This window comes from Poecilia formosa, unplaced genomic scaffold, assembly GCF_000485575.1.
Source record: "Poecilia formosa unplaced genomic scaffold, Poecilia_formosa-5.1.2 Scaffold151, whole genome shotgun sequence".
In the NCBI taxonomy this organism is placed as follows: Eukaryota; Metazoa; Chordata; class Actinopteri; order Cyprinodontiformes; family Poeciliidae; genus Poecilia; species Poecilia formosa.
Genome location: NW_006800090.1, coordinates 931,084 through 952,430, shown reverse-complemented (window position 1 = coordinate 952,430; position 21,347 = coordinate 931,084). Strand labels below are relative to the sequence as shown.

The 21,347-nt window shown below is 38.9% G+C and overlaps 1 protein-coding gene and 1 long non-coding RNA gene across 2 annotated transcripts; one reads left to right on the top strand and one right to left on the bottom strand.

The window, feature by feature from the left end:
• Window positions 1–1,079: 1,079 nt before the first annotated feature.
• LOC107837564 (uncharacterized) lies at window positions 1,080–21,166 on the bottom strand. The gene is made up of 2 exons (XR_001663584.1): window positions 20,859–21,166; window positions 1,080–1,815 (listed from the first exon to the last, which is right to left on the bottom strand). It is a non-coding gene; the product is annotated as an uncharacterized LOC107837564 (long non-coding RNA).
• LOC103146070 (uncharacterized) lies at window positions 3,570–16,829 on the top strand. The gene is made up of 3 exons (XM_007563801.2): window positions 3,570–5,265; window positions 11,025–11,678; window positions 16,290–16,829. The coding sequence occupies exons 1-2, from the start codon at window positions 4,303–4,305 to the stop codon at window positions 11,571–11,573; spliced, it is 1,512 nt and encodes a 503-aa protein (XP_007563863.1). The 5' UTR covers window positions 3,570–4,302; the 3' UTR covers window positions 11,574–11,678; window positions 16,290–16,829.
• Window positions 21,167–21,347: the final 181 nt, after the last annotated feature.

Sequence of the window (21,347 nt, the reverse complement as noted above, 5' to 3'; positions counted from 1 at the left end):
ATAATCTTTACTGTCAAATGCTTTTTTGAAGTCTATAAAAACTCCCATGGTATGTATTATTTTTTATAAATTGTATTTATATCTTCTACTAGTTGAATTATGGTCATTAAAGCTGACCTTTTGGCTCTAAACCCATATTGACGATCAGATAATAATTAACATTTTCCTCATAAAATTATCAAATTATTACAAAAACAATTTTTCAAAAATTTATGGAGAGAAATTGAGGGTGTTGCTGCACTTTATATTTGTGTCATAATGTTCGGAAACAGCACTGGGTGCAAGCGAAACTCTACAAAACCGATCTGGAGTTGGAGTTAATAATAGGGATTCAAAGGAAGAGTTACAAATGAGACGGAGACGACATCATTTTGATCCAGGAACGGATCATCGACGGAGGAACAGACTGGAACGGAAGACGTACAGGTCCGTTCTGGGATGACAGTTAGTAGCCGAGGATTTGTTTACCTCATGCAGTGAGAAAACCAAACGGCGTCCGCCTGCGGGAATCCGCCCTTCTAAATGCTCCTGATTGCTGCTGATGAGCTTCAGCTGGGACCGCACCTTGCAGTCACACCCTGAGGAGGAGGAAAGTAGGAGAGAAAACACCAACTGGTCTGCACACAACCGCGGCTACTCCTTCCCCGGACATGCTAAGGCCTGCTAGCTCTGAGCTAGCTTAGCTTCAGCGCTGCTATGGCTACTCTTGGATGAATTAGGCTTTACAAATCATTTTGGGAACTATTTTATTCAATATATGAAATGTTCTGCGTTGTTAAAAATGGACAGTGAACACACTCAAATAAAGAAAGTCATACTGGCTTTCGTTTACATTAACCATATAATGCGCAATTTTAAGATTTTGAAAATAAATTTGCTTAATGAAAACACAGCAATTTTGAAAGAAACTTGTTTTTCGATAAAAAGTTGTCACCAAGATGAAGCGTTTTTTTTTGTCTTATTAAAATTTATTTATTTTACAAAACTGCAATAGAAAAACTTTTTTCCATATAACAAGAGTCACGTGATCAACAACCGGATGTTGACACCGGCACAAATGAATGAAAAGACTACATATAGGAAGAATAACATGGCATGTTTTTTAATGACCTACTGCATGAACACACTTATACACATGTGATTTTAATTGCGTTTTTTTTTCCATCTAATCAAAACACCTCAATTATGAAATTGTGTTTTTACAACATTAGCAGAATATTGACAGAGGTTTGCACACATTTGTAATTGAAACTCAGCTATAGACAGGGTTCATCCTGAGCTTAAATTACAAACAGATGGACTCTATTCATTACTAATAGACTGTTTCTGGGTTGTACTGAAGGATTTTTGAAATGGCTAAAATTGACTTTTATTTGTGAACTAGTCTAAAAAACACCCCATCTTCCTCCCACTTCACAAAACATGCCTAATAAAAAATTAGTAGTTTGCCCTTCAAGAGATTACTTTTGCAAAGCACTGTCCAAAAGGAATACATTCACTTAAGTAACTAAAAACATACACATAAAGCTTTTTAAAACTTTTAATGCAGTTCTCTGCATATGTGCATACCTCTGTTTTCCACAGGAAAACTTGTTGAATATATTTATATAATAAGATAAAGTTATCTCAATCTCGTTTCATCTCTAACCACAGTACTTCCTTGCAGCTGTGGTTGGACTGCTCATCCTCCTGCTGGGATGGACGGATCCCTTCATCTTCCTCTGCTGTTATCCTCAGCAGTTCTTTTTTTACAACCCATTGTTTTCAAGGCTCCAGTTATTTTCTTTCAAGCAGAAACCTTCCTCAGATGAAAATCTGCAACACAAGCGAAACAGAGAGAGATATTGCGAGCTCATCCTGCGCTGACACGCCTGTTTTCTTCTTCTTATCAAGTTTAGTTACACACATAAAACTGAGAGAGGAAAAACTAATGACTTTACGCCCTGATTGGGCACAGCTTTCTCCTACAAAACCATGGTAGAGTTGGAGTTAATTCAGTGCCTTGCAAAAGTTGCAATCACAAATTCCAGTGTATATCATTGGGCTGTTGTGCAAAGGGGAAGGCCCCTTTTCTCTAAATAAAATGAAGCCCAAACATTTACCTTCAGAACTCACCAAGTAGTTGATGTAGTCCACGTGTGTCTGATTTATTCTTAGTATAAAAACTGCTGTTTTAAAAAATGTTTCAGTGGTTTTTAAGAGGACATTTGTGAGCAAACAGCACATTGAAAACAGAGAAAAGCAGAAAACAAAAAGCCAAGAGGTTCATGGTAACTCAGAAGGAACTGCAGATTATAAATGCTGATGTTTCTCTTCTAGTAGTTCTATCCGATTAGTCCGCTTCCTGCTTTTGGAACGTCTTCCAGTCCACTTGCCATTCACATATGCATTCAAACCGCACCAGAGTTCACTTCAACATAACCAAGACCTACGTCTTTAGATGGACCAGAGTTCTTGTTTTTTTTTGGTCTTCATCAGAGTTTGATTGTGTAATCAAAATTCCTCAAGCGAGTCATACTTTCTAAGCAAACAAACTAAGGTTCAAATAACGTAGACTAAATACTGCTTGTTTGAATGTTCCCTTGAAGTAATCCCGAGTCTAGAACTGAGTCCAATTAGACATTTTTAAAGTAGCCATTCAAAGTTAATCTCCATCCAATCTGAGCAAAATGGAAGTAATTTAATTTGAAAAAACGGTCAAAAATGACCTACAAAGCTAGATCTTGGTTCAGTTGAAGCAAACTCTGGTGCGGTTTGAATGCATATGTGGATGAAAGCAGAATAGAAAATGCTCCAAAAGAAGGAAGCAAACTATAGCACTTGGGATTCTGGGTAAATACGACGAAAACTAAAGCAAGTGTCTGGCACTAGTGGGAGAAATGGATCATGGTCTTTTCCCAAGAACAAAAGAGAAATCCTACAACCACTAAAAGCTGATGTCACTCCATTTTTGTTTACATCCACGAAGGAGGAGGTTGAGCTAATGTCTTCTTCAGAGGTTTTTGTGTTTTATCCTTCTTGTTGAAGAGCCACCACAGGCGAGGGGGTGAACAGGTTCTTCAAAAGCTTTGGATCGTTTCAGTGTGAAAGTGAACTGCATCAGCTGTAAATGCAGCAAATGTTGCAAATTTGGTGCCCAATCAAACTGAGTCTACCACAGGATCAAGTGTGAAAACATCCCAAATGCGTAAAGCCCTTAGAGACATACTCCAAAGTGCAAAAGGTGTTTCTGTTCACATAACATGTCAATAAAATATGTAATATTCTGTGGTTGCGAATTGAGAAAGTCTGAAGCAAATGAAAACGTTTGCATAGGATTGTGACTGTAGACTGAAGTTTTTTCAGCTGTTGTGTTGAACAAAATTTTCTGAATGGAGAGAACAAAAAAAAAATACGTGGGAGAAATCTGAGGATGAGAATAATGAAAAACTGTCGTCCCTGACTGCGTCGCTTTTGACTCAGATTGCTGTCTGCTCCCTCGTCTGTGTATGTTTGAAACTCCACCTCCCAGAGCGGTCCTCTCCAAACCCCTCCCTTCCACTTTTCTCTCAGTCTCTGGCTGAGGAATCCCAGGCAGCGTTTAATTGCAGAGTGCAAAGGCTTTTAGTTGGGCTAATGAGCTCAGCACCGGAGCTGAGGCGCTTCCACGCACCCTCTGAGAAAGCAAAACACCACATGGAGTCCTTCACCAGACGAGCCTCACACAGCGGCTGGATTTCAGGTGGAGGGGAGAGAAGGGATTCTCAAATAATCCAGGTACTATCGACTATGTGAGAGAATATACCAGAGGCGAGAGGCGCTAAGAGGTGGAGAAAAGAGCCAGAGAGGGGAGGGGAGGAGACGGGAAATACTCTGCCAAAGAGAGAGAGACTGGACGCCTGCAGCACCAAATGAGACAGAGCAACGAGGCGGGAGAGGTAGAAAGAGAGACAGAGAGGGAGGGAGGTGGAGAGGGGCCCCGTCCTGGAGAGAGGGCTACAGGGTGACCAAAGAAGAAGGAACGAGAAAAAGTTTGAGGGGGGAAGTACGTAAAGTATCGAAGGTCTGCGGAAAGTGTGCATGTAAGATTAACAGTTACAAGAGAAAAGAAAAGGGGAAACAACAGACAGGAAGGAAGGGGAGGGAGGAAGGAGTCTTGGGTTGAGAGTTGAAGAAAAAAAAAGAAAGACAAAAGTTTTCTTGTGGGAAGACGTAGATGAGAAAAACAGCGAGCAAATGACTGGGCTGGAGTGAGCTCGTATGGAAAGGAAAGCAGTCGTTTTTTAAGGCGTTTTCTTCTCAAGTCTGCTGCCCACTTCGGACATGTACACAGAAGGCTCCGAAACGACGGGACACCACCGATTTCTGAACTACAGCAACAGTAACAGCCCCTGCCCCTGCCGGCACTGCATCTACTATGACCAGCTGCACGGGCATCAGCAAGCCAGACAAATGAACCCGTCATCGCACGGCTGCTGGAGAGACACCCAGGCTCCTCGGGGTAAAGATGGAGGAGGCAGAGATTTCCTGGTGGACAGAGTTGAAAGAAGCGGTCATTTCAGCCCACAGAGGAGGCCTGTGTTTGCGGGGCTGGGCCCTTGGAGTCAGTCGGATGACTTGAGTCAATCCTGCCCCTGGGAGTTGAACCCTGCCCAGTGGGGCGACCCGACGGAGCCTGGGGTGAGACACTGCTCATTTGTGAGAGAACAGTGTGGCTGTGTGGCAGGCAGTGACAGAGCACGCCCCTTCCACTCTGGGATACCCCACCCTCTCCCTCATCTTCAGGTCAAAGGTCAAGGGTACAGACGAAGGCGGACTGTCAGGTACATATCGGTGGATGAGGAGGAAGGTTGTGCGTGCGCTCCTAATGGCTATCATTTGGAGCTGCGCCATCCCCAGTCGGGTCATTCGCACTTGACAAATGGCCACTGTGGACCGAGGCGTGTGGTCTTTAAGGGAGAGGAGGAAAGAGATTGCTATCTGGACCAGGGCAGGCCAAAGGGTGGATCAGAGGACCACTTTAACGGCTACGCTGAGTCTGATAAGGGCTTCTTTCCGACTGAAGTCCCTCAGAAGCACTTGAGCCAAAGGAGACATAAGGGATCTGACATCACCTGCTCAGAAACCTCCAAAACAACCACCAACAATGATCTCCACAGTGAAGGTTCAGAAGTGACGAGGCAAAGGGGGCGGCAGGACTTGGTGAGGGATCAAATCCGACAAGTCGTAGCAGATCTGGAGGAAGTGTTGGGGGGTCTGAAGCAAGTTCACGTGGAGATGAAAGAGGTAGGAAGGTCTGTAATTAAAGATGTTTAATCCTCTGGGCGTACCTCAGGTGTCCAATCATGAAAGACTGCATCTGCTGCAGATGCCTCAGCCTTTTATCAATTCTCTCCTGGCTACAGTGACATTTAGAGTGATTATCACAAAGCTCAGATCCTGGAAAAAAATGAGCATTTTGACACAGGTCATGAGTGTGTACATGTGCACTCCTCATAGCATGTGTGTGAGTGTGAGTGTGAGTGTGTGTGTCTCAACATGCTGACTGCATTGTTTGTGAGTCAGTCATCGTCTCTCACCAAAGACGTGATTGAGAACAATTTGCACTGACCTTTAGCAGAGCGCCGATGTACCGGCAGCGTTCCAGCCGACACATTACAAAGCCCAGAGATATAGACTCTTACTAAATCATGCAGCATTCATTGTGCATGTGGCTGTAAATGAGCACTGATTTGGAGCCAAATGCCTGGTGTTGCTGCTTGATGAATAAAACCGAGCCATATGGACACAAAATAGATGAAAAAATGTTTAATTTAAGGCAGTTGTTCATAATTTATATTAATGTTTACACAAATATTCCAATTTGGCAGAGGTGAAATAATTATCGATTGCTAATACAAGCTTAAAAGTGCTCAGTCTTTAGGTTTGGCTTTAAGACAACATATTATTATGTATAACACTCTAAGATTATTAAATAAATAAAAAAACTTCTTTTTTTCTTACCTGAGCTAAAAAAACCCTCAAATTTATGTGAAGTAATCAGAGCCAGCTCAATACTGCTAAAGCACAAAATCCTGCCAAGTATTTTGGTCTGGTCAATAATTCCTTAATATTGATGAAAAAGTGCTTGCTATTAGTGAAATAATCTGTCAGTGGAACAAGACATCGGAAAAATTGGATTATTTCACTTATAAATAGGACTTATTTGATCAATGTTAAGGACTTATTGACGTAAAATAAGCTCCTGCTTCTTGCTCTAAAGTTATGTGTAAGTTAGTTTTGTCTTATTTCAATCGCAACAAGACATCTGCACTAGAAACTAAACAAAAAAATACTTGGTAAGATTTTGTGCTTTTGCAGTGAAAGCAAAGTGAACCGAGTTGCTGCCCAGGTCCCCCAGGCCAGCAGGGGGCTCCACATATATTTATGTGTGGTGTGTTTATTAAGACTAAAGCTGATTTTAAATTAGCTAATAGCAGGCTTGTAAGATTTTAAACTTATTTAGATGTTAGGAGAACTGACAGTGATTCAAATGACTCATATTTTCATAGTCATGGGCGGTTCTGGACAGGGGCCAACAGGGGCCATTGCCCCTTTAGAACTGGCTAAATCAGTTTCTTACTGGCACAGAAAGAGAAACTAATTGGTCCGTTGACTAATTAAATTTTTTTTACCTTAGCAGTTTTACTTTAACAATGAATTAAACATTAAAGTCTGATGTTTTTAGCTTCAGTTGTACCAAGATGGATCACAGTTTTCATCTGCTCGATCATGGGTTTTTAACCTGTAGTTTCTATGGGTCATTTAAAATATTAAACAATTAAATATTGACCTGTTTTGTTTTTTTACAGTATAGTTTTGTGTCCCCATGAAAAAAAAAACACTGCAAAACCTGGTAAATTTGGTCTAGAGCCGCCAATGTGAATAGTTATGCTAATATTCATTATATTTCTGGTCTAACAAGGAATATATCTGTGTTCATTTATGCACATTGTACCTTATATTGAGCTATAAATAAATTACACTTCCATGTGTGGTTGTAAAACTAACCACAACATTGAAAATCTTTTAGAAATAATCTGAATCCTAATAATTTGAGGGTAAGCAGAGTCAGTTCGTTCATTTTGTTTGCTAACCATGAAGTAAAGGGTGTTAAATACACAACCTTCTAACAGTTGAGTTTTGACAATTAACAAGAGACATTATTGGTGCATTGATAGAGGTAACTGGAAGTGGGGCCCCAAATTAAACTATATTTTTGGCCACTTTACTGTTTTACCTGGAGCTGACAGAAACCCCTGTGGTCAGAGTTTGAAAAAATAGGAAAAGCTTTTCGCATAATCGTAATGCTATGGCAAGTTAGCCTTAAGAAAGAAAATAATCATGATGTGATTTTAGGCATAGAAAATGTCCTTAAGTCAACAAATTTATATCTGGTTTACCCCAGTGTATTATAAGCCTGGCGGGCCACCAGGCTTTTCTTGTGTCCCCAGCAGGCTAAGCATTGCTTATTTTTTAAAGTTTTTTGTACATGTTTAAATTTTTTAAGATTTTACAGTTGGTGTTCAGGTATTAATCCTCCAATCTTTTAATAACACATAATTATCAAGTGAAATTTTCAAATTTCCTGTCAACTTTAAGCATTTTTTAACTCAAAAACACGAAGGATGAATGACTTCCCTAACATGCAACCACTTGGTTTAGCAAGTTTTCTGGGGGAAACCGGTTCAAGCAAACACTACATTAGCTGTTTGTTGTGGGGAGATTTGCTCAGCTTGGCCCCGTTTTCTCAACAGGGGGTCAATGTTATTTCAAAAACAACTGCTAGATAGTAAAAAGAAGCGATAGCAAAGCAGAAAATAACATTGCTCTTCCATGGACATGGGAATAAACAAAGGAACATAAACACAGAAACTTCTGGTGGTTACAGACGCCAACAGAATGACAGAACAGGGGTAGAAAGTGACAGTGCTAATGTGAATACTCCAGAGAGAAAAAGTCTACCTGCTGCATTTTGGTGCCACTTTATTTTAGCTGCAAATGCTGAAATGAGTGGAATGAATCAAGGACACTGCTTCATTTTTATCTCCAGAGAGGATGCCAGTGCTTTGTAGTCAGTCTGTATCCTACATCAAGCAGAGATCCAAACCCTCTTAAATCCTCCTAAAGCCATTTTTTATATTTCAAAGATAAATGCACGAAAAAAGCAAAATAAAAACAACCCAACACCGAAGGGGCCGGATCAAAATATCTACTCCTCGAATTGAGTGACAAGTACAACCAGCAGTCAGCACAGGTAGCTCGTGTGCCAACATGTTGCCATTTTGCTTGTTTCTATGCTTCTATTTCACACACATCTATATAATTAAGCCTTGCACATAACTCGATTTGTCATTATTGAGACAAATAAACATAAAAAGCAGACTTTCATCCATAATTCATTTGCATATCTTTCTAATCCCAGTTTCAGCGTGCTAGCTAGTGCAAATATAGGATTTGATCAGAGATCAAACTCAAATAACTGAGCAACCTCTTGATAGTTGACAACTTTTACTGAAGTTATATACATTTTTTCTTCATAGTAGATCATTGCAAATTACTTCAAAAGATTGTTTCTGCTGGTACGAATTGATCCGTGAAATTTCTAAAAAAAATTACGAAATCATGTTTTATTTTTAGAAGAGAGGTCCTTTTTGTACCAAGGAAAGCCATAATCAATATGATTAAACCAGCAACAAAGAGATATAAAGGAACAGCAATTAAATGAAAAAGAGGTTTAAACGACCAAATTCAGGATTTCTTTTTTTTCTAAGGAGGATATTTTTTAGTTGTTTTGGTTGTTTCATTAGGACACCATGTCTGATGAACTGCTAACCTTCCTCTGGATTTTTAAATTGTTAATTCTGATTCAGAGTGCTATGACTTCTGTTAATTAGCAGGTAACATAATGGCTACTAATATCAATACTATGGATAAGAAGCTTTCCATAAATTACAGAAAGTCTATAAAATGTCTTTCTGTTGCTAATTCATAGTGCATAGTTACAAAAGCAGCCTTTGACACTTTCCTTTAGCTTTAGCGATTTAGCAGGTTGGTTGTTAAACATCATCTCTCAAAACAGGAATCATCTGTTAGTTGTACAGAAACTGGTTGCATCCCAGTGTAGAACAGGAATATTTACTTGGATAAAAAAAGCTGTTTGTGTAGCCCTAAGCAATGAAAGAAGCAAGGACAAATAAAATTGCTTTAAGGCCGATTATATTTCATGCCTACTTCACAGATCCCTGCTTCAAAAGCAATCCAAGACATCCCTTCCAAATGCATCTTATTTTTGAAGTTTTTGTACCTTAAGTATTTTTAAAAAAAATCTGCAGATAAACACGAATGAGTCTAGATATAATTTAAATTGTATAAATCTGTGATCATTTTGAGCAAAATCCAGAATGAGACTTCAGAAAGGAGAATGTTAATAATGGCATATGATTCTGTATTTAATCACAAGCCGACAGTATATTTTGAATTAAATGAAATTCAGTGTGTTTCATTGGGATTTTTCTAAAATAGACCAAAACAAAGTAACGCATATTTGTAAAATAGAAGAATTAAGTTTTTAATAATGTTTGGAAATGAAAAGGTGGAAAGCATTTGTTTTTAGTCCCATTTTCTAGTTTAACCAGACCCATTCAAATGTCACATAATGAGAGAAAAGAGTTCAGGTTTGTGTTTAAAGTAGTATTATGTTAGAAAAACTAAACTTTGAACATTTCAGACCCGATATGGCCGTCCTTTCAAACAGAGTAATTGACGAGCATTAATCAGAGTTAATAATAAGGCGCTCTGATTGGATGAGAATAAACCTTAATTTTCTGCGCTACCCTCATTATATGTGGCAAACAGCTAAAACTGTGAATCATGATGGTGGCAGCACCATGCTGTGTGGCAAGACTGACTCCCATCATGTGGATGGGCCCTAAATACACGACTGTCCCGGAAAAAACTGTTAAAGGCAGCAAAAACACGTTAGACTGGGTGTTGATTAATCCTAATAAAAACAACAACGATGAAGATACAGACAGAGGTAGAGTAGAGCGGCCTAGTCCAAGTCCAGATCCAAACCCAATTGAGAATCTGTAGCAAGATATATAAAATTATTTATAAAACATTTTGTTATATTTATGTACTACTTTCTGATGGGCTATCACTTAAATTAAAAATAGATTTGTAGGTAAAAGTTCACAAAGAACGGATACTTTTCTAAAGAGTTGTATTTACTAACCAAAAGCTGTCAAATTGGACTTATTATGTAAAATGTACTTTTTTCACATTTTTTTATTTTTCATTTAAGTTTCTACTGATTCTTAAAACAACCCATAAAAACACACAAAAAACACCCAGCAGTTTTTTTGTTTGGCAATAAGTTAATGTTTATAGGTGTCTGGCAAATGAGCTGTTTCAAAAACCTTCTGATTGTTAAATCACAATCAACGGGTACTGCGCTGTTACCTAGCAACCCCAGCGAATTCCAGCCTATTGCCAAGCAACCCAAGCTGAGCTCTAGCACGTTTGGTCAGCAGGTTTTACCGCTGTGCAATGGCTGCTGGAAAAGACAAGTGTTTGTCATCCAGAAACTACTTGCTGCATTCTTGTTGGTTGTGGAGATGTCTCCACTTCTGCTTTTCAAAGATGTATGGCTGTAGAATTGCGCATATGTTTGCAGCCATTTTCAATTACGAGTTAAATGTTGAGTTGGGGGAACTGTGGCCAGCAGCAGCTTATTTGGATTTAAAGTGACTAGCTCAAAGGAGCTCAAAAAAGGCAGAACTGATCAGATTGAAATCTCATCGTTTAGGAGCGATTTTGTGCAAAAAATGTAATGAATGCGTTTTGTTCAGCCTATAGCTATCATAACTTGTTCAAGGAATCATAATGGGTCATTTCTAAGAACATGCAGAGAATCTTTGTAAAAAACTGTGACTCAGAAATTCAGTGGTATTTTAAATTGCTCTGCAGTTTGGTAATAACCGCCTCCTCTATTATCATTCAAGGTGGTTGAGCAGATTGATCGCCTCACAGCGAATATCGACCTCAGCGAAGAGGAGCCGTGCATCACTCTGGGGTCATCCAATAACCTTCATGATTCGGCGTCTTCAGGGGACTTCAGGTTATCCCCTCTACCCGCTCGCAAGTCCGCTGTGGTCCGGGTATCGTCGCACGGCGTTGACGAAGACCACGTCGTATTCAGAACCAACTCCGTCTCTCCCGTCCACATGGCGTCCGTCGTCAAAACGAGCCACTTCACCCCACCCAGTCTCCAGAAAGGCGTCAGCCACAAAAAGCCGAGCGCAAACGGCCACCTGCCTCACCTGCAACTCGCAGGAGATTTAAACCACAACGGCCCGATTCGTCCAGAACCTCACCCACACACCCTTGACCCTACAGTCATCATAGGCAACAGTACTTCCAGTGCAAGAACTCAAAAGCCGCCACCTTACCCTCAAAATGGCCGATGTGGGAAGGGCCCATACCCGCCGCTGAAGCCCGTTAGGACCCCTGCCTACCCTGCTAGAGGACGCCAGAGCACCAGCATGGTGTAAAGGAGGCGGGGGGTGGGTGGGTTGGTGGAAGACCCCCACTGGCACAGGAGGCCCAGCCGTGGAGAGCAGAGCTCAGAAAGGGACAAGGCAGGGGAACAATTCATAGTAAGTCTTTTCCTTCTCTCCCTCTGTCGTCTTTTACAGTGTTGATGTTTCTGTCTGTGCCTGCAGCTGATGACGTTTGCTCTGTTTACTGGCAGGGCAGGGTTCAAAGTCAGCAAATGAATAGCAGCGTTCCATCTCTTTGACAAAAAAAAAAAAAAAGAAAAACATTGCTAGTCTTTGCTCTTGTCAGACACATCCCAGGGTAAGAAAAAAAAAAAAAAAAGAAAAACACGTGTGTTTAAAGTGTGAGTGTGTGTCTCTGTGTGTGGGCGGCAGAGGAAGGAGAGGGCGTAATATGTCTGCTTTTGTTGATATCACATGATTTCCCGGTCCTCACCACACTGCAAAATGTGTCTGGCCTGGCGAGCGCAACAGGGAATTTATTTCTGAGTTATGTTACACATGTGGTTGTAATCAGACAGCAGAGTTGGATGATTTTCTCTCAGGAAGGCAAAACTCCTATTTTAAGACTTTTTCACTTTATTGCAGCAAATTGAAAAAGTATTCACACCTGTTTGACTTTTTTCACATTTTTCCAAATTACAGTCCCACACTTCAAAGTATTTAATTTGAATTTTGTAGCAGAGTTCAGCTCACAATCGCACATTATTGTGACATGTATTGAAAACATAGATGATTTTAACACATTTATATCTGAAAGGTGTGGTGTGCACATGAAGCTGAGTCTTTATAAAAAGAAATATCACTGCCACGTCGTTTAAAACATAATATCGCACACACAGGAAATTTTCATCCACATGAACTCACAAATCCACCAGTGATCGTTGTTTAAACCCATAGGGGGCAATGTAGAGCAAATCTAGAATCTATGTCAGCCAATCAGATTGCTTCAAAACACAACTTCCTGTTAGGACTTAAACATGGCACCAAAAAGTTCATTTGTGTGGACGGATATTTAGGTTGGACTACTTTTAAATAGCATATTAGAATATAAAACTATTAAAACACAAGACAGTGTCGATTGGGAATCATGTCAAATTAAGTGTCTGGATATATTGGTGCCTTATTTGTTGTAGACTCTAACGCACTGGACCCGAAATCTCAGTTTTCCCATATACACGCAAACACATATATGGAGTATTTTTAAATCTCCACTTTGACCAGGGTTTATATAAATTATCTTCTTTAATTATATTAATCTGAGGTCAAAACACAAAGATATATTTGGTTTCCCAGATACGTGTCAATGCTTTGTCAAACTTCTTGCTTACTCTTCATTACAAAATAGCTCAGGCTTAGTTGGAAAGTGTCTTTAAATCTTAAATTTAAATTTCTTCCATGTATTTAGATCCAAAGAATCATTCTCGTCTGAACAAGCAGCCAGAGTGTGAATTAAACAGAGTGTGATAGTTCAAGATAATGACCCAAAATGAAACTTGGGGTTGCACTCATACCAGGCCTGTTTAGCCCACTTTAATCGAACTCTAGTTTGTTTATTTGGAAAGTCTGCTTCATTTTGGGGAGGTGTGAATGCGCAGTCGAACCCTAAACCATAAAGGCAAACTCTGGTCTGCCTAAAAACCTACGTCTCGCTTTGATTAGAGTGAACTTCGGCATGGTTTGAATGCATATCTGTATGCCAAACGGACGAAAGGCCGCTCCCAAAGCAAAAACAAACTATATCACAGGGAATTATGGGTAAATACAACCAAAACAAATGCACCAGTCTAGCACTGCCTCCGAGAGAAATGGTTGATTTTATTTACAGAGATTAGTGTAAAAGAGATTCAGTACAAATGGGCAACATTTTTAGATTTTAAAATACAGAAAAATAAAACCCTGCATTATCCACCACTTTTTAATGGTCTGTCACATAAAACTACATGAAGGTTTGTCGTTCTAATGGGATATTAAGTGAAAATGTTCAAGTAAACAGTACAAACAGGTTGCCTTGTGTTTCCTATGTTTTAGCTAATTAGTTTGAATCTGTTGGGCATGAAGACAGAAACAGTGACAGAGCAGACATCTATTTTTAGCAGTCACCGCTTTCAGGAAAATAAGATTTAGCAGGAATTGTTTTTTTTCTTTTTAAAAAGGAAAACCCCAAACTTGCTTCACACTCCTCTCATGATGCAAAAGGAAGCATTGGTATATTTACTGCATGACTCAGAATTGGGTAAAAGACGGGGAATTTAGTTTCTTTTTCTCTCACTTTCACATTTGGTTTTACTGAATGTGAACGTAGTTACAAAAGTGTTTTCATACCAAAGGTGGAAACTTGAGTTAAACTTTAATTTCAGTCCTCCTCATGTGGGTCTACCTTTACTAATGCTGCACAGGCTGAGGCGCATGCTTCTGTACTTCCCTCTTGTGAAGAATATCTGTAACTGCAATCTATTTTTCTGGCTTCCGCAAACTGCAGGAGTCTGGTTTTAATCACTATACTCCTTCAGCCATGTGACAGAGCAGAGTAAGTCAAACTCTTCGTACGTCTGAGAGGTCGTTATAAACATATAACCTGCAGCTCTGTGTTTTATTTGTTCAAGGTTACAGGCTCAAGCTGGAGCTTTGCAATGTTTCAGCTTTTCTCGAGTTTTACGTATTTAAATAACACCAGCTCCTCTGTTTATTGCTCTCCTTTCGTCACCAAAGCGTCTCTAAACCCTCCCTGCTGTTGTTGCTTTGCAAGCATGAATCATCTAAATTAATCACCCAAAGCAGGTTCAATGTTAAAGCGACTAGTGCAAGACATTGCTAAGCAACTGAGCCCTGCACTGCAAGTTGTCTCTTGGTCCCCTTTTCTTTATTGTTAAATAAAAATTCCCATTAGAGTCCTTTTGTGTGATCGCCGGCCTCTGAGTGGGCATCAAAGAAACAGAAATAAATGAACTAATTAAAAAACGATGCACACTGTAACCCTAATTTGCAAAAATGTATTAAATAATTGAAGATTTGTATAATATCTTACACATTAGATGTAATTTTTTTGTCGTGGTGATAGAAATTGCTGTTATTTCGCTCAGTTTACCTACCTGGTGCGGCTTTTAAAATCACAAAAATTGGATTTAAAGTCTTCAGGTCCGCTCTCAGACATGAGTTAGCAGCAAAAATAAAACTAAATCTGAAAACTAATTTGCTAATATCATAATAAATTCTTGCTTAAAGACATAATTTATAAATAGAATTGTAAGTAAAATTAATAAATTGAATTTTGTTAAGTGAGTGTGACAATCTGAATTTTAAATTGTCAAAACATTTTTTTTATTGTTTGGCTTTTACAGTGCTTTGTGAAAATATTCACACCCCCTGAACATTTTCATATGTTCAAACCACAGACTTTGATTTGTTTTATTGGGATTTTATATGATAACACACAGTGGTGCATCACTGAGAAACAGAAGGAAACTGACTCATGATATTTTTAAATATTTTTAAAAATAAAATCTGAAAAGTGTTGTTTGGAAATCGTATTTAGCTTTTCTAATTTAATTCTTTTGAAGAATTGTCTTTTGTTGATATTACATCTGCATTTGTGTAGATGTAATATCTGCCCAAAATAAATTTCTAATTTCTAGTTGAATTTCTAGTTTTTCTAGAAAAACTAGAAATTTGCCAAAAAAAGTTGCACATTTTTTGCAAAACAAAATTCTACTTTTTTTTTGCAAAATGACTCTACCTCAGTCACACTGGATGGAGAGCAATTGTGAATCTCACTTTTTAAGTCTTCCTTAAGGAACTTTCATTTATGTTTGGACTTTGACTAGGCCATTCAAATATAATGATCTGAACTATTTAATGGGGATAGTTCAGAACAATGAATCCTACAGTCCCCTCCCAAAGTTTAATTTTGATCTCAATTTTTTTGTACATTTTTTTCAATAAAAAGTCTATTCTACACTGAAAAACACTTAAAGCTGTATAAAATTTAAGCTAAATATATTTAAATTTCCGGTTTTAACATGATAGGATCTGAAAAAGTTCAGGGGCTATGAATCATTTTGCAAAACACTTAAAAATAATTCAAATTCAATGCAAATGATAACATGGATTGCTTTACAATGTTTTAAACATTATGCTGTAAGGAACCTAAATGTGTTATATGTCGTCAGATTAAAATAATCTTTCATGTTGCTGTGAGTAAAATTCGTGCCTTTTGCATTCAATCTTGAAGATGTTATTACTTATTTCATGCTGTTTGCAGCCTCTTTGGAGCAGAAAAAAAGTAAATAAACAGTGAGGAAAAAAAAATCTTTTGTGCATCAGTCATGACCAGAAGGTTAATTTTACTTGCAAATGATGAGATGTGAACTTAACATCTCAAGTTTCCCATATTCGTCCTTGCAAAAGGTACAAAACTTGCAGCGGGTGTCAAAATCAGAAGGAGCAAATGCACAAACTTTTGACAAGTTTGACAAAAACCTGAGTCACAGCAAGCTGACATGACTCACAAGGACACACAGTGTCTCCCTTTCAGTAAAAGGCTGAGTGGTTTTGCCACTAAATGATGTTGCTGGAAAAACCTTGAAAAAAGCACAGACTGTGAATAAAACCATGTTTGAACAGGGAGTTAGAACTTTCTGAGCCACTGCTACGCTCTCAATTTAAACTGTTTGGTCTGACGTTTTTGATTTCTGGGTGTTTTTTTGGTAGATGCTGCTGAAACAAGCTGGTGGAAACGGAGCACGGCCTGAAGGTGGGGATGTTTTCACAGGGAAAAACTCCCCCAAAGTCGAGCGTTGACCTGCTGCTGTCGCATGAGAGCATGAGGCTCTCAAACCTCTCTCAAAAATTTACCTGGAGATGTATAGCTAGTACAAACAGAAATTAAACGCAAAACATCCATCAACTGAAACAAAAAGATGTATTTTCATGATAGAATTTATTTATTTTTACTGTTTTCATCCCCCAAAGATCTATTTTTATGCGGTTTCCAGTAAGGATGTTGCTTGAAGTAGAGTGTACTGTAAAAAAAGATATCATCTATGAAGCTATAAAGTTATTTTCTTACATAAGACTGTTTTTCTTTCTGCTACAGGAATTTGAAGAGCAGAGACTGAATTGCAATAAAATGAGATTTCCTGCACTTTTGCCACACAAATCAGACATCTCACTTATTTTAGAAATACATAATTGATTATTGAATGTCTCATGTTTGCAAATCAAATAAACAGATTACACCAGCATTACATCACACCCGTGTATGAGAAGTTCTTAATATGTCCTCTGAAGAAGGAGCGCTTTTGCTCAAACTGCTGAAACGCATCTTCATCTTCATCAGTGGTGTGTGGTCCGTGAACAGTTTGCTATCGGCATATTTTTATGCCAGGCAGAGGGATAAACTGTAGAAATGTAGCACTCTAAAATAGCAATTTCATCTAAATACACTTAAGTTTATATCAAAATGAACAGTAGGCCAGAACTTGAATAACAGAACTATTTATTTACCAAAACAAAAAAGCATATGAAAACTATAAAGTAAATTTGTTTGTTACAAGCTAATTTTACCAGTGACATGATTAGCCTGTTTAGCTTAGGGTTGCTTAACTGTATAGAGCTCTACTCTCATTTATGTACATGTAAATGTTAATTATGTAATGTCCCATTTTTAAAACTTGAAACAGTAAACAAAAAGAAAATATTAATGGCGGTTGAAAACAGCAAAAGGATTAGGATCGACATTAAGTGTGGACAAAACTGTAATCCATGTACGATATGATAGTAAACTGGCAAGTGGCCCCCGCCCCTAACATCTATGACCACGCCCCTGACATCACTGGCCATGCCCCCAACCTCTTTGGCCATATCCCTGGCCTTTAAGTGGGTGGAAAAGGCAGTTTTGTACTTAAATTTGCAGAGCTGCATGTGAATAAGCCTCAAAATGTCTGGAATAAGCCTGAAAAATGATTGATTAAGACTTATACTATATTACGAGATCAACGCATTCTTTTATAGACCCTGTTTCATTTTGAAAAATCATATTTTCTGCTCAGACACATTTGCTGAATTAATACAAAGTTAAACAAAAAGAAAAGCATCGATCCATGAAGAAACAGAGTCTTAGGTAATGTCTGGAGCTCCACAGCCTCTCTGGCTTCGAGAAAGGTCATGTCTTGATCTGCTGTCCAAGTCTGAGTCTCCTCGCCATTTGGGGTAATGAATCTTGTGAGACGGAGCATAAACGTTGCTTTTTTTGTAAATACTGGTGGAATGAACCAAAGAGAGTCAAACCAAGGACGATACTTACTAATATCTTCTTATTCACTCATGGGACAACAAATAATATGTGACTCACTGCTTCTTTCTCATCAGTTTAATTTTCACCTTTCTATCAGCGATATCAGATGTTTCCTCATTAAAGGGATCCAAGAATAGTTGACCATGTTGGCCAATAACATGGTCATATATACAACATAAATATGTTGTATCTTTCTGGCTAACTAAAAAAAATGCTGTAATACAGCAAAGCTCATAATTACTTCAAAAATATATAATTTTTGTTATTTTTTTCCACTCATGGAGGTCGCCATTTTTAAACCCGATAGGTTGACGACGCATACTGGTCCATTCTGTACTGGAATCTACAGAGTAAACACAGGAAGGCTAATTTTACCTGAGTTTATCATATTCTCTTTGACTGGTGTAATTTTAGATAATGTCACACTGTGTCACTTTTGGCTGTAATTTAAAATAAAGTAAAAAAATCAGTGAGGTGAATCTGGATGCCTACAACACACAAAAAACAAGAAGAGCGCAGTGCGAGAGTCGGAGCCGAACACAGCTTCTGAAGGATCTAATCTGTGATCTCAACATTTCTCTCCAGAAGACGTCATCTGCATGAGCAAAACCGACAAAGGCTCTAACAGGTGATCATTACCTTAGTGAGTTGAAAGCAAATGCAGTGTGGACCGTTTTTATCCACAATACGCCTAAACCCTGCCGGAGCAAAACACACTGGGAGATCAGACTGACAGCACTGGAGGTTCTTTTAAATGCTAACGGAGCTCTGCAGCAGTAGTACTAGCAGCACTACTGCTGGCCCAGACGAACATCGGACCGGACACAGACCTATAGAAGTACTGACCGGATCACACAGTCCGACCAGAGGTACTGTCATTCATTGTTTAATTTACGAAGCTGAAGGCAGCAGCAGCAGCAGCAAACACCAGCTCCAATGACCAACTGTGTCCTCTTCCTCCATTTGATCCTCCTCCTCATCATCACCTCTTCTGATTTCTACACTCCCATCGATTTCAACGCTCTGGTTCAAATTAAAAAGGTTTCATGATGTTACTCATTGCTGTTTTAGCTGGTCGGGGCTACCACAGTTGGACCATTAGACATGATTTACCCAGAATGCATTGCAGCATGAACAATATGGAGACGTTCGTGTGACAATATTTTATTCAAATTTATAAAAACTAAACGGCCTACAGTGTTATTACTGTATTGTTTTTACATCTAAAATGAATATTTCTCAAATAAAATCTGTTCTTACAATTAATCACGGACCCCTTAAACATTAATAACCTTTTTTCTTGTCATCTCTTTTCATTTATCAGTATTAGGAGCCAGATCTTAAAAAGGCTTTTCTATGTTCAAGCAAGGTTTCATTTGTTTTATCAAAACAACTTTTATGTTGTGGCCACAATCACTAGAAGAGATGAAGAACATGTTGAGTCAAGAGAAGCAGAAATCCCTCCAAATACCACCCAAGTTATGATACCACCCACTTTGAGAGAAAGAAAAACTGAATCCATCACCAGTCCCACTCAAAGATGACTCAACTGTTTTGTCTCTGGCTTCGCTGGAAGAAGCGTGTGTGTGCTTGTTGTGTAAGGACTCCGATGTGAGGAAGTGTGTGTCTGCTCTCCGTCTCCCCTGGGCCGTCGGATGACCCCCAAGCCGTCCTGAATAATCTCAGCAGGATTACAGAGCTGCTGAGGAATTTCTCCTCTCTGCGCCTAAACCAACCTGCCGATGCTCTCTGTAGGCCGAGCACGTTTCCCTTTTCTCGCCCGCTGTCACGCGGGCTGGCTTTGTTGAAATACAACCTCCAAATACCAAACCCTGCCCTCTGTAACCTCCGCAAACACTACAACACCTGGAAAGCTCCTCTGGTTTCCACTCAGTGTATGATAAATACATATGGCACAACCTCCCTTCTTCACCTCCCTGTACACTGGAATATATGTTCTCCAGCCAAATAAAAGATACCAGCCTAGTATTTTTTTTCCCTTTGGCTTTTCAGTGCCAAAGGATCGTCTCCAGATGTTGACGTGAAGCTGCACAGCTGAGCAAACAGGTATTGTCTTCTCCACAGCCCGGCTTGTTTGAAATGACATATTGGTCTGAAAAAGAACAAACCATTCTCACTCAGATTTAAACGCATCACTGGACATTGGATGTAAATTGGCAAAAGCGAGGTGGAGAGTGAAAATTAATATTAAAAATTTAATATTAGCTAAGAAAATGCGCTAAAAATCTAACGTTTTCACTGCATTTTAAGCCAATTCAATCAATCCTAGCTACAATTTAGACATCATTACAGAGGATTCCTGTATTGCTGGGTTTCAAACGCGACTCGGATGAGGGCGAAATTCAGATGGGGGTCAGGAAGTGGATTTATTCGGTTCAAAATAGAGCAAAATGGACCACAGCAAGTACGCTACTGCCCTAAATGGGCTGGTACGGACGAAGTATCTTGAAAAAACATGAATATATGTAGGATATGATCCATATTGCCTCGGTAAAAAAGACTTGTCATATAATCTTGAGGATTTACCCGGAGTCGAGGCGATCGACATTAACCAATACCTGGTGCTGGACGAGCCTTTCAATAGCCTGAAGCAATTATTTTGTTTGGGTCAAACATTTGGGATCAAGAGAAGCATTATGTCTGTCGACTTGTTTCTGCTGGGTGAGTAGCGACTTATGCTATTTTGAGTAATTAGTTTACGATAACAATGCTATCGCCATGCTAAGAACGAACTAGTCCATGCTATTTCTATGTGCTTGAATCTCCTGGTGAATAATTTATTTAGCTTCTGTAAACCCAAATTCATGCTGGAGTTGTATGTTAATGTTGAATCATTCTACCTTTATACAATGTAAGTCAACCATTAAAAACATGGTACATATCTTACCTAACATATGAATGCTTGACTAAGTAACTTTCCAATGAAATATCTGACAATACAATTTAAACGATGCGATCCTTACCTGTTAGAAAGTGGAAAGTGGAATGCAAACTGGCATTGCTAGTTTGCGCACCTCTTGTTTTTAGCCGTAGGTTGTTGATCCACTTTTCTCGTCTTTTTTCGGTACGTTTTTTTGTTTGTTTTGTTTTGTTTTAAATTAACTCCCTTGTGAAAAACTACCTTCCAACGTTTATCTTTCTCACTATTAAAACGGTTGTTAAAACTGTATAGGACGCGGACTTTAGGCATCTTGAAGCTGGATCAACAGAAATAAACGTCCTGCAATTACTTCCTGTTACTTCCTGACTTCATCGGCTTTGTGTGACGTCGGTGCCACGTCATCTGTCTGCGCCACGTCATCTGTCTGCAACTCAGAAATTCGTCGATTTTTCTGTGGATTTCTTAGAGCGCATCTATAACATTGTAAAATAAATAAATAAATAATATTTGCAGTTTAGGAAACTAAAATACTTACAACATCATGTTATGGCCATTGTAGATTTTTAGGAAT

Coding starts and splice junctions, on each gene's coding strand:
- LOC103146070 (XM_007563801.2), top strand. CDS start 4,303: ATGTACACAGAAGGCTCCGAAACGACGGGACACCACCGATTTCTGAAC. Junction 5,266..11,024: donor TTCACGTGGAGATGAAAGAG/GTAGGAAGGTCT, acceptor TTATCATTCAAG/GTGGTTGAGCAGATTGATCG.